We start from the raw sequence: 12,672 nt of genomic DNA on the forward strand, positions 1-12,672 counted from the left end.
GGTAGAGGTAGCTGGGCGACGAGTTTCTTCAGGGGTCTTCCTTGAGGAGCTAGGTCTTTCCCAGGAGCCTGCAGAGCCGATTAGCTGTGCCAGCCACGCTGTTGGCAGGGCCCTCCAGAAGGGACCGAGAACCTCAGACCTGAGAACACCGCCTTCCCCGCCACCCCCGGAACTCCGGGAGCCTCCCCACCACCTTCTTCCTCCCCTCCTGCCTTCCAGCACCTCCACAGGTTCTGAGCCGTTATCTCGCCGCGGCTGCCAGTCCTGAGCTCCCGGCTCTCCTGGGCCCACGGGCACCTCCCTTAGGACGTGTTGTCAGGATTCCCTGAGATTCATTCAGCGAGATTTTATTAGAATTCCCTGTGGGGGGGCCCTGATCCGGGAGCTGGGGAAATAGCAGTAAAACAGGCAAAACCAATCTAATCCCCTGCCCCTCGGAGTGAAAGGAGGGCTCAGTAACAAGGTTTGCCGTGTTGGGCGACGGTCCCCCTACGGAGGATGGGAAGGTGAGGAACTGCGGTGCTTTGGGTGGGCACGCGGGGGGCAGGGGATGGCCCCAGCTAGGGGACCCTGGGGCCGAGTTCTGGCAGTGGGGCGGGAGGCAACTGTCAGGAACCCCGGAGGAAGAGTGTTCCCGGCAGAGGGCCCAGCAGCTCCCAGGGTCCTGGGCCAGGAGGCCCGGGTGGCAGGCGGGGAGGAAGCCGGGGGAGAACAGCCAAAGAGGAAAGAGAGCTGAGGGTGCTTCCTTTCAAGGACTCGGATTTTGATTTCAAGTGAGATGGGAAGTCTTTTTTTTTATATAAATTTATTTTTTATTGGTGTTCAATTTGCCAACATAGAGCATAACCCCCAGTGCTCATCCCGTCAAGTGCCCCATCGGTGCCCGTCACCCAGGCACCCCCACCCCCCGCCCACCTCCCTTTCTACCAGAACATGAGAGACTCCTAACTCTGGGAAACGAACTAGGGGTGGTGGAGATGGGGTCTTGAGAGGGTTTTGAGCAGGGGAGTGCGTTGACTGTGAGTTTACCAAAGGGCTTTGTGGTTGCCGCGGGAGCTGAAGCCCGGGCTGGGCCGGAACCAGGAGCCGGGCTGGGAGGCCCATCGCAGAGGGGGTGGAAAAACGGGGCCAGAATCCAGATAATTTTAAAGTTGTGGCTGACAGGATTTGCTAATGGACAGAATGTGGGGCAGAAGAGACAAAGGGGGGTGAGCATGCCCCTGGGGTTTGGACTTCAGCCTGGCGGCGCCCAAGGCCCACACGGGGCAGCCCCTCGCAAGCACCGTGGAAGGCAGCGATGGTGCCGGTCAGCCTGATCGGATCGGGGCCCCCGCTGCCTCTCTCCTGGACTCCAACCGTCTTCCACCTCTACTTTTCCTCTGCACCCTTGCCCCACGATGCTGCCCTGCCGGGCTGACCCTTGGAAACACAGGTCAGGGCATATCACCTCCTTAAAAGACTGACCTTCCTTACATAACAAATGCCCTCCCTCCTACAGGATTATTCCTCCAGAACATATCGGTGTGGTGCTATGTGCCAGGCTTTGTGCAGAGCATGTGCTGCACCGCCTAACCCTCCTAGGCCAGGCCCACACTGGCTGGGGCTTTGCGCCCCTGTTCCGCTGAGTCACAGTCGCTTGGCAGAGCTTCTCCTGTGGCTGCCAGGAATGGCCTGTCATTCAGTGGCCCTTGCAGAGCAAGTGTCCGGAGCCACAGGTCTCAAAGCCTGGGATTCGTCCCATTCCACCTGTCCTTATCTGGTGGCGGGGAATAAGGCACATGGTGTGTGGAACTGGAAACATGGCTCATGGAGCTGGTGCCTATGGGAGGGCTGCATAGCACTGCCAACGAGTAACATCTAAGGGGTACTGAGCTACCTCTGGGTGCCGGGTGGTGTGCTGAGCGTCCTGTGAGTCCTGGCACTTAATCCTCATAACAACTCATCTTACAGATGACAAAGCTAAAGCTCAAACAGGTGAAATTGTCCTGAATGACCAGCTAGTAGGTGGCAGAGCCAGGATTCAAGTCCAGACAGTCTAGCTCCCAAACTGATGCTCTTATAATAGCTATCGTAGCCAAGTACGCAATCTAACTATAACCAGCTTCCTGAGTGCTGTCATGAGAGTCTGGTGCCATCGAATCCAGGCCCATGTGAGTAATTTTCAGCAAAGGTAGTACCTAAAATGAAGATGTTTTTCAGTGCAATGTGAGCCCATCCTTGATGCTTTTAGTCCCGCCTTTCGTCTCTAATAGGAAGTCAGGTCTCTGCGTAAGCACCTTGAGTGATGGGGAGCTCACTACCTCCTTGAAGCACTGTTTATCTGTAGCAGCTTAGGTTCAAAGATTTTATTTGTTTATTTATTTTAGAGATAGAAAGAGAGGGAGAGAGCACGGGGATGTGGGGGGAGGAGCAGAGGAAGAAGGACAAGCAGACTCCATACTGAGTGTGGAGCCCAAGGATTGAGTCTTGCATTGGGTTTTCCACAGGGAACCTGCTTCTCCCTCTGCCTGTGTCTCTGCCTCTCTCTCTCTCTCTGTGTCTCTTATGAATAAATAAATAAAATCTTAAAAAAATAGGTATACACATATTTTATATATTTTATGTATTTCTATTAAACTTACATAAAATGTATATGTTTATAAATTTCAATACTAAAATATATACACATATATGTTTTATATATCTGTAAATTTAATCTATTTATATTTAATAAATTTAATGTATATATGCATATAAATATGTGAAAATATGTACATATGTATACATATATTTCGTTTTTCTTTTTGGAGAGAGAGAAAGAGCATGAGCGAGAGGGGGTTGGTGGGGAGGGGCACAGGGAGAGAGAGAGAGAGCATCTTAAGCAGATTCCGTGCCTAGTGTGGAGCCCAACTCGGGGCTTGATGTCATGACCCTGAGATCATGACCTAAACTGAAATTAAGAGTCAGATGCTTAACCCGCTGAGCCCCCCAGGAGCCCCTATGTATGTATATTTCAATTTGAATGAGTTTTGTCCCCATCATCTTACCACGGCCAGTTCTGGAGTCCACGTTCTGCCCTCTGGGTCACATGCACTTGGGCCCTTTGTTAAGGAGCCTGGGTTCTATTGCCACCAGCCATGGCCATGTAAGTCTGGGCTGCTGGCTTCCTGCTCAGACAGGTTGGGAGGGAGATGTGGGTTTGGCCTCGGGAGGGGAAGCGCAGACAGACACCTGACGCCCTCCTCCCCAGAGCTATCCTTTCCTGCCCACGGTGGTTGATGGAGTGCTGCTGCCAAAGATGCCCCAAGAGATTCTGGCTGAAAAGAAATTCAACTCTGTTCCCTACATTATCGGAATCAACAAGCAGGAGTTTGGCTGGCTTCTTCCAATGGTGAGAATGTGGGGGCCCCTTAGGCTCTCCTCCCTCACCTATCACGTCATCCCCATCTCTGCTTTCAGGGTCTTATTCACTTCTACTTCTGCATCAGGGAGAAGACACCAGTGTGAACTGAACTCAAATCCCTACAACAAAGACTGGAGCCCTAGTCAAAGGCCTGGACAGTGCTGAGGGGAAGGCAGTACGGGGTGTGACGGGGTGGGGAGCTTGTCCACGTGGCTAGGCCACTTCGGTTTGTTAAATGGCATTTATCTAGAAACAAATTTTTGTCTCTAAGACAGGAGACAGTGGTGCAGGTTGCAGCAAGGTGCCCACCAGTCAGGGCTCTCCACGCCCACAGAGACTAGGAGAGAGAGGGGACTTACCGGCTGAATGACTGCATTTCAAAAGGGGGCTCTCAAGTCCTGGAGGAAACAGTTTTGGCTGGTAGATTTACATCTCAAAGGGCAGCGAAGGATTTGTAATTGCAAGCTTTCTAAAGTAACTGCTCTAAGATGGGGCTGGGGACCTATCAACCTATTACCAGGTTTTGGCCAGAATCAGCAGTAAATTCCCCTGGTGGCCAGGAGCTTTCTCAGGCAAGCATTTTAAGGGACTCTGGGACATCTTCTCCATCCATCCTAGGGACAAAACCTTAAGCTGCTGGCAACCAAGCTAGAGTTTGGTCAAGTCCTGTAATGTGGAGGTTTGGATGGAGCATTATGTGCAGAGTCTTGCCATTCTCACTTCACAGTATTTCAGAGGTCATTGATGGACCAAAGCCATATGGGATCTGGGACTTCCTTGGTCATATAAGACAGTCAGGTGGGGGTATTTGTAAGGTCTGTGTTCTTTGCCCCAGAGCTCTCTGCTTCAACATTAGCCAGGCTTAAACCTTTCCTGTATGTCTCCATGTCCAGGGTGGGGATTCTTGCCTAAGATAGACACACACACACACACACACACACACACACACACACACAGTGCAAAGGCCTGGGACAGCTTCTCTTCACATTGACTTTATTCATTTGCACTGCTTGAGTTTCTGGATGTAATAATCCCATTTATTTCATTGATTTTACCCAATTTGTCGAGGACTCATGCCATCAAAGTCATAACAAAGTGACTGTTAGCCTGCATTGGTCTGATTGGTTGGTAAGTTTGCTTCTTTCTGCTACTTCTTGATGATTGACAATTGTGTCACTGTTGTCCTAACAGATGATGGGTTACCCACTCTCTGAAGACAAGCTGGACCAGAAGACGGCCACGTCACTCTTGTGGAAGTCCTACCCCATTGCTGTAAGAGTCTAGGGAACCACAGCAACTACCTGAGACCCAAAGAAGGCCAGAGACTTGCCCCAAACAACTGAGCAATTAATTGGCAGAGCGAAGCCCAAGGATGGAGGGCTCTGGTCCAATTTTTCTGTCTTTTCCACCTCACCGCCCAGGGTGTGGGTGGTGGCATAGGGCTGAAGAGATTCCCTCATTCGTGCAAGCCATTCTTTGGCTTTAGAAGCAGCATCATTCACGGGGGCAGGGGGCGAGGGTCACTTTTACTTCTGCTCCATTTCAGAACATCCCTGAGGAACTGACTCCACTGGCTAGCGAGAAGTATTTAGGAGGAACAGATGACCCTGTCAAAAAGAAAGCCCTGTTCTTGGACATGTTAGGAGATGTGGTGTTTGGTGTCCCATCCGTGACTGTAGCCCGTCACCACAGAGGTGAGTCTCAGAGGTTGGACAGGAGAGGGACACCGACCTCACCAGCTTCTCCTGTCTGTCCTGCCCACTTCTCAGCATAGACACATATGTGGAAACCACAAAAGGTCAGGCCTCCAGGGCCAGATCCATATGGTCTGGGGTGGGCACTCTGTCTTACTTTGGGTCTACCAGAAGCCAACTCTGAGAAGAGCATTTGAATGCAAGCAGCTCGTTTGGGAGATGACCCCGGAACACACCAGTAGAGAAATGGAGAAGTGGCACAGAGAGGAGAAGGGAGCCAACCAGAGCTGCCTAGGAAGCTGGTATCCTCTGTGGACACCTGCAGCTGTCACATCTCCAGTCATGTCTCGGGATTATTCCATGTGAGGGGCAAGGGAACTGGGGTATTTAGCCTCCCACTCCCAGGAGTCATGGGTTGAAGCCTGTTCCCAAGGGCTGTTAAGCTCTGACTTGCTGCACACATGGGCAGAATGGCCAGTTAGTGGCCAAAGACCTCAGGCAGGGAGCTACGAACAGCAGAGGTAGAAGTCAGGCTGGCGTGCCCAGATGCTGGATATGTGATGAGGGAAGGACCCAGAGCATCCACCACTGGGGCTCCTCCCCGAGGTTCCTGTGGTCTGTGGGGCCAGTGGGCAAGTCTTAGAAGACATGTCTTGGAAGGTTTCCAAGATCAGAGCCAGGGGCAAGCTTGTTTGTTAACTAGTGGAGCTGGGGGTAGACTGAAACCAAGCATAGAATTAGGCTTGTCCAAAACCAAAAAGACAAAAAACTTGAGCAGTGGGAGGTGTGGTGGCAGGTGTTCTCAAGAGTATCCATGTCTACAGCTGGCTTCTGGCATCCTGGTATGTGGTGGGTCTACCACAGGACCGTCCCACATTGATCCAAGGCTGTGTATGTGGAGTGAGGTCAGGGATGGATTAGCTCATCTAGAGGATGAGGATGCATCCTTTTCTGGGTATCTTTTTGAGGTCCTAATGGGACCCTTCCTTCACCTAGTCTGCAAGCCAGGAAATGGTTCTTGGTACAGACCCCTCTCTCTCTAAAACCCTTGGAAGGGTTTTCAGGACTTTCTATGCATGACAAAAAGCAGCTAGAGCTGACCTACTCTGTCCCCAAGCATCAGTAGAGTGAGGTACTGGTGCTGCTTCCTCCTCCCAAGGTCCTGATGAAACACTTCAGCCAGGGGCCAGCCACCTGGGGTCAAATCTGCTCTTTCATAAACTTGGTCTCTTGCCTCTGGATACCTGTCTGATTTATGGTATCTTATTCTATGTCACTTGCTGGTCCCAGCCACGCTGGACTTGTGTTGTTTCATCTGGTATCCGAGTCTTTTGCCAGGACTACACAGATTTCATCAATGTTATTCTTTCGTTTTATATTTGTCTCACTCTCTTTTTGATAAGAAAGGATTTTTCTGAATATAAAATTAATATCCTACCCTGGAATATTATATGGAAACATGTGAAGAAAAAATCAGATACTACTCTGAATTCTTCACCTATAAACATCTGCTATAAGTTTTTGACATACTTCTTTGAATAATCTTTCCATGTCTTATATATAACTTAGAAATTAATTTTAAATCATGTGTTTGTTCATAAAACACTATTTTGTAAGCCTTTGTCCTGTATCAATGAAAAGTCTTCAAAAAACATCCACTATTTCACAGAATGATGCATCAAAATTTAGTATTCCTGTCCTATTGGATATTTAGTCTCGTTGCTAGTATTTTAATGCGAGAAAAAACATGATGCTCAGCCTTATGTGCATAAATTTTTAACCAGGTCTCTAAAAATTTTCTTAGGATTCGTTATTAGAGGTGAAATTCCCAGGGGGAGCCGTAAGAGCATTTCAAAATCCTTGACACATGTTGTGAAATTGCTTTCTAGTGTATGAGTGGGATTTCTTAATTCTCTCACTTGGAAGCTCAGATTTTAAAATGAAGATAATGCTACTTATTTCATAAGCTTTTTCTTGAAAAAAAGAAAAAAGACCATCCCCATGTTTTCAATGGCATGCTTCGTTTATTAACTCTGTCCTCTCTGCTTCTACCATATTCCTGTTATCCTAATCTGTGCCCTACGTTCCTTTGGAAACTTGTGTTGTGCTTGTAGGAATTTGATATACCTCTATGGTTTTAGGTAAACAGTAAAAAAAAAAAAAAAAAAAAAAAGGAAAAAAAAAGGAGAATAATCTTTTGTGTGGCATGCTGCCCAAAGTTCTCTCCTTCATGAAAAGTTTTCCCTCTGCGATTGAGGAGCTCCTACCTAAAACTTCTGAGTGATGGAGGCTAAGTTACAGCCCCTTCTCTCAGAGGGTTCTGCTTGGCCTTGAGGCAGCTGTTAACAGGTGGTTTGCAGACCCACAGAAATGTTGCTTCTTCCAGACATCTCTTACTAAATCAAGGGCGCATTGACAGGGGTGAGGGAGGTGATTCAATAAATTATTCTGCATCCTCATGAGGGGATGCCATATATTGTTCAGTCATTTTTGGACAGATATTTAATGATATGGAGAAATGACTGTAGTATATTTCAAAATGACATATATATATAACATCATCCCATTGTTCTATGCATAGAAGGGATATATGCTAATATATTAACAGAGGTGCCCTCGAGTGGTGGGATCATAAGTGATTTTTTAAAGATTTTATTTATTTATTCATGAGAGACACAGAGAGAGGCAGAGAGACACAGGCAGACAGAGAAGCAGGCTCCCTTCAGGGGGCCCAATGTGGGACTCGATCCCAGGACCCCAGGATCACGCCCTGGGCCAAAGGCAGACAGACGTTCAACCGCTGAGCCACCCTGACGTCCCTAAGTGATCTTTTTGTTCACCCTTTTTTTTTCTGCACTCTAAGTTTGTTACTGTACTCAAGGGGGGTAGAAAGCAGTACAATTTCTCCTTCAGCCTGACTGGGGGCCTGACTTTTCCCCCATCAGACTCACTCCCCTGTGGATTTTAGGGTCCATGTAAAGCGCTGAGCTCCCGGGGCTGGTGGCCCCCAACTTAGCCTCGAAGGAGCGGGTGGACAGCTCTGGATGAAGCCATCTGTAGGAAAACTGCCACCTTTTGGGGGCTTGGAGAGGGGGTTCTAAGAGCGGGGGCTGGGGAGCAAGAGAAAGCCACCTTTATCCTCCCTCAGAGAACCCTTCTTTCTGCTGCCACCACCCAGGGCCCAGCAGGAAGCAAGACACGAGGCAATGGAGAAATAGAAAATGCTGAGTTTTACCAGATACAAGGTTTCTGAGGTTTCCCCAGATACAAGAGCCCGATTGTGCCCCTTTCCCTATGTCTGTATTTAAATATCAGAGCTGTCAGACCAGCAACTCAGGTTTACTTCACTCTTGCCTAGAAATTGGATGAGAAAAACACGGAAACTGTCCAAACTGAGCAGAACAGAAGGTTCCCATTGGGGCTGCAGAATCAAACCCAGCCTGTTTCCAGTGAAATGCAGCAGAGTAAACAGTGTGTATATAGCTGTTGTGTGTGAACACATCGGTAGGCAACAGTGTCTGTGTGTATTGACCCAATGCCCCTACAATGATAGCCATTTTTTAAAAAGATTTTATTTATTTATTCATGAGAGACGCAAAGAGAGAGGCAGAGACACAGCAGAGGGAGAAGCAGGCTCCCCGCAGGGATGCCGATGCGGGATTCGATCCCAGAACCCCAGGATCACACCCTGATCCGAAGCCACTGGCCACCCAGGTGCCCCAGTGATAATCATTTTGAATGGATTTACACTCCTCACCCCCACTGATTTCAATATTTCATTCATTCTACCTTCATTCATTAATTCACTCAATACCTGGCTCAAAGCCATTTTCACCTTCACCAATTGTGCATCTTGGAGCCAATCACGGACCTTTCCCAGAGCTCTATTTCTCTGCTATGCTGGTAGCCAGGGGTTTCCTGCAGGGTCACACCAGTGCACAGTCGGCTCTGACAGGGGGCAGCCACTATTAATGTTGCTGTTGTTGCATACCCAGGACCCGGGTGTGGCTTCCTGTCCCCGGGTGCTGAGAGGACAGACCTGGTGCCATCCAGGTGTGCGTCTTGTGAAATGAACTATGTGTGAACTGTCTTCCCAGATGCCGGAGCCCCCACCTACATGTATGAGTTCCAGTATCATCCAAGCTTCTCATCGGACATGAAACCCCAGACCGTGGTTGGGGACCACGGGGATGAGCTCTTCTCAGTCTTCGGGGCCCCACTTTTAAAAGGTGATGGCCATTTGGTGACTACACACTTGGAGTTAGAAGGTCCAGGTCCAGGTCTCTGTTTGGTGGGCTCGGGCAAGTTCCCCTTTCTCTCTAGATCTTACCCAGCTACACCAGAGTAGAGCTGAACTACAAAGATTTCCAATCTTTCTCTGGCTCAGACATGCATGATAGAGAAGGTAGAGCCATGTGCCCCCATTCGTCCTGTCTCTAAGAATTCAGGCCCGGATATGGATAAGACACATGGCAGGTCACCCACAGTGCCCTGTTCAAGGGCTGGAATGCCACCGCCCCCACTCACAAGAGCATATCTGAATGTGAGCAAGAGGAAGGTTAGAATTGGTGTTGACTTTGAATCAGGGCTGAAGTGCATGTGTGTGTCTGTCTATCCAGCCATCCACCTAACCTAAAACTCATGTTTCTAAACTCAATATATTTAATAATAGAATACTTTTAAAGAAGACCTTTAACAACTGTCTCCAGTGTCTTAACTAGCAGCAGTTACAGATGACTAGTGTGTGACCCGCCTCAGGGCTGTTTGCGACATACCAGTGCCTTGGCATTAACCGCTCGGGTGACTGACTCCGTAGGGCCGTTGCACGTTGGCCAGTTTTCAGATTCTGTGAAAATGTGGGTAGGTTAAGGAGATTGAGGAAAGGCCCAGAAGGGGGCAATCCTGAGGTGGGGTTGCTGTGGTGGACACTGGGGGTGGTGCTGGGACCTCAGTAGGTGAAGGGAGTGTGGGATGTGCAGGCACAGATGACAAAGGTGGCCAGCTTAGGGACTGACTGTGGCCCTCTCCTGAGTCTTCCCTCAGTAACTCCCAGGCTTGAAGTGCACACAGCTTACCTAGATCTTCCTGAAATGTGGGTTTTTGATGCAGTCCATCTGTAGTAAGGGCTCAGAGTCTGAATTTCCAACAAGCTGTCCAGTGCAGCTGACCATAAACTATGCTTTGAGTTGCAAAGGCTTTTTTCTCCCTCCTGACAGGGGGTGCCTCAGAAGAGGAGATAAGACTCAGCAAGATGATGATGAAACTATGGGCCAACTTCGCTCGGAGCGGGTGAGCCTGGTGGCAAAGATGGAACAGGGGTGGGGAGGGCTGGGCGTGTTGGCCCTGTGACCTGACAATGAGAGTTCTCTGACAGCAGACAGGCTGCCTAGGATTTGGTGAGCTCCTGGCCTCTGGAGGTGGACGAGCCTCCTGGTGGAAATGAAACCAAGGAGTCCTGCAAATCTCGGTGTGTTGTTGGGACGCCACAGTAGCTTTGGGTAATCCTCACTTGATTCTGTTCCCAGGAACCCCAATGGGGAAGGGCTGCCCTCTTGGCCCGCCTACGACCAGAAGGAAGGGTACCTACAGATTGGAATCCCCACTCAGCCAGCCCAGAAGCTGAAAAGCAAGGAAATGGCTTTCTGGACTGAGCTCCTGGCCAAGCGGGCAGCAGAAAAGCTGAGTCCCACAGAACACGTCGAGCTGTGAATGGGCGGCTGCCTGGCCTCGGGGCCTGGGGAGCCAGACAGGGCTATTCTACAGAGGGTGTCTATGAGCCAAAGAGGGATCTTACTGTGGAGGTTGGGATGGTCTGGTGGAGGAGGGAAGAGGTCTGGGAGAGGGAATTGTGGCTTCAATTTGGGGAATAAATGTTCTTTTGGATCAAGTCAGTGTGTGTCTTGGGCTCAGAGAAAGAAGGATGAATAGGGTGGGTGCCATTGTCTGGAGGGTGCCTCTGATGGGGTCTGGCTCCACCCTGAGACCTGCCAGGGGTTGCTCTGCAGCTGCTCCATGTCTCTGGGCCCTCAATATCTTCCAACAACAGAACGTGGGGTGGCCAGAGTGCAGTGTCCCTCTCCTCCATGTGGAGCTACCTGAAGAGATGGAGGTGGCACAGTCTATGTACACCCTTGCAGTGTCAAAGAGGGGAGGTGCCATGGTGACCCTCTGGCACTGTTAAGTGGCCCTTACTGACGCTCCCATGGGCCCTTAATTTTTCTTCAACATACGCAGCATCCTCCCGGACCCCTCCTTAAGGCTGTCTCTTCTAGCAACTTGGCTGGGCCCCGTCTGTAGCCTAGACCACTTCAGGATTTCTCATTAGCCCATCTGGGCTGGCTGCCCATTAGAATTACCTAAGCAGTATTTTTTATTTTTATTTTTTTAAATATTTTATTTATTCATGAGAGACACAGAGAGAGAGAGAGGCAGAGACACAGGCAGAGGAAGAAGCAGGCTCCCCATGAGAAGCTCAATGTGGGACTCGATCCCAGGACCCTGGGATCACGACCCGAGCCAAAGGCAGACGCTCAACCACTGAGCCATCCAGGCATCCCCCGAGCAGCTTTTTGAAAATGCTATTGCCCAGGCCCTGTCCTGATTATCATTCCTTTGGTCGTGGGAAGGGCCTGGGCATCAGGACTTTTTTTTTTTAAAGCTCCCTATGTTTAGCTGATGTGCAGCCAGCATTGAGAACCACTGAGCTGCTCCATGAGTCCCTGAAGGCGGGGACCCTTTCTAGAGGTCTCTGGGACTCCTGGGCACTACACAGTGTGTGTGCTGAATATGTGCATGGACGGAGGCTTGAATGCATAAGCAAGAGAGTAAAGGAGTGTTGCTAGGCTCCTGGAGATTGCAAAAAATATAGGCCTTCCCACGGGAGGAGACTAGGTGGGCAGAGTGATAGATGGTGGTCAGATAGAACTTCCCAAGGTCAGAGTGGGCATCGGCCTTCCGTCATCCGTAGATTATACCTTTGATTCCTATAATAACAGCAGCTAAAAGTTATTGAATATTTATTATGTGTCTTCATCATAAAGTACTTTTCATATCCAAATAATCTGCACAGCAACCCTGGGAGGTGAATCCTTGCTATCAATCCCATGAAAAGTGAACACGAGGCTCAAGAAAACTCAATGCATAAGTGGCCAACAGGACTATGTACATAATTCGCTGCGCAAAATAAAAATTACCTTTATTTGAAAACATTATTAAGAATTTCCAGATGGCGGGCAGCCCTGGTGGCTCAGTGGTTTAGCGCCGCCTTCAGCCCAGGGCGTGATCCTGGAGACCCGGGATCAAGTCCCACGCCGGGCTTCCTGCATGGAGCCTGTTTCTCCCTCTGCCTGTGTCTTTGCCTCCCTCTCATGAATAAATAAATAAAGTTTTGTTTTTTTTTTTAAAGAATTTCCAGACGGCGACTGCAGAGCATTAAAGCGACCGTGAGCCGGGAGCTCCAGGTCTCACACGTGTGAAGCCCGCTCTGGCGACAGAGCTGGGGTGTAAACCTTAGCAGTCTGGCTCTGGAACTGAGCCCGCCAAGCAACCCTTCCCTCCTGAAGGCGACAGTTGGCAAATCCTGTCCTGGGCTGGTCC

At 49.6% G+C, this 12,672-nt stretch overlaps 1 protein-coding gene across 1 annotated transcript in view; it reads left to right on the forward strand.

Moving 5' to 3' along the window:
* The window catches only part of CES1 (carboxylesterase 1), a 29,479-nt gene extending 18,516 nt beyond the window's left edge, over positions 1 to 10,963 (forward strand). The window contains exons 9-14 of the mRNA XM_077898382.1: positions 3,230 to 3,370; positions 4,574 to 4,654; positions 4,929 to 5,076; positions 9,174 to 9,305; positions 10,293 to 10,365; positions 10,602 to 10,963. Coding sequence (XP_077754508.1) covers positions 3,230 to 3,370; positions 4,574 to 4,654; positions 4,929 to 5,076; positions 9,174 to 9,305; positions 10,293 to 10,365; positions 10,602 to 10,785 — 759 coding nt within the window. The 3' untranslated portion in view covers positions 10,786 to 10,963. The remainder of the gene's footprint in view (positions 1 to 3,229; positions 3,371 to 4,573; positions 4,655 to 4,928; positions 5,077 to 9,173; positions 9,306 to 10,292; positions 10,366 to 10,601) is intronic.
* The last annotated feature ends 1,709 nt before the right edge of the window (positions 10,964 to 12,672 follow it).

The sequence above is a fragment of the Canis aureus genome, chromosome 5 (genome assembly GCF_053574225.1).
Source record: "Canis aureus isolate CA01 chromosome 5, VMU_Caureus_v.1.0, whole genome shotgun sequence".
Taxonomy (NCBI): domain Eukaryota; kingdom Metazoa; phylum Chordata; class Mammalia; order Carnivora; family Canidae; genus Canis; species Canis aureus.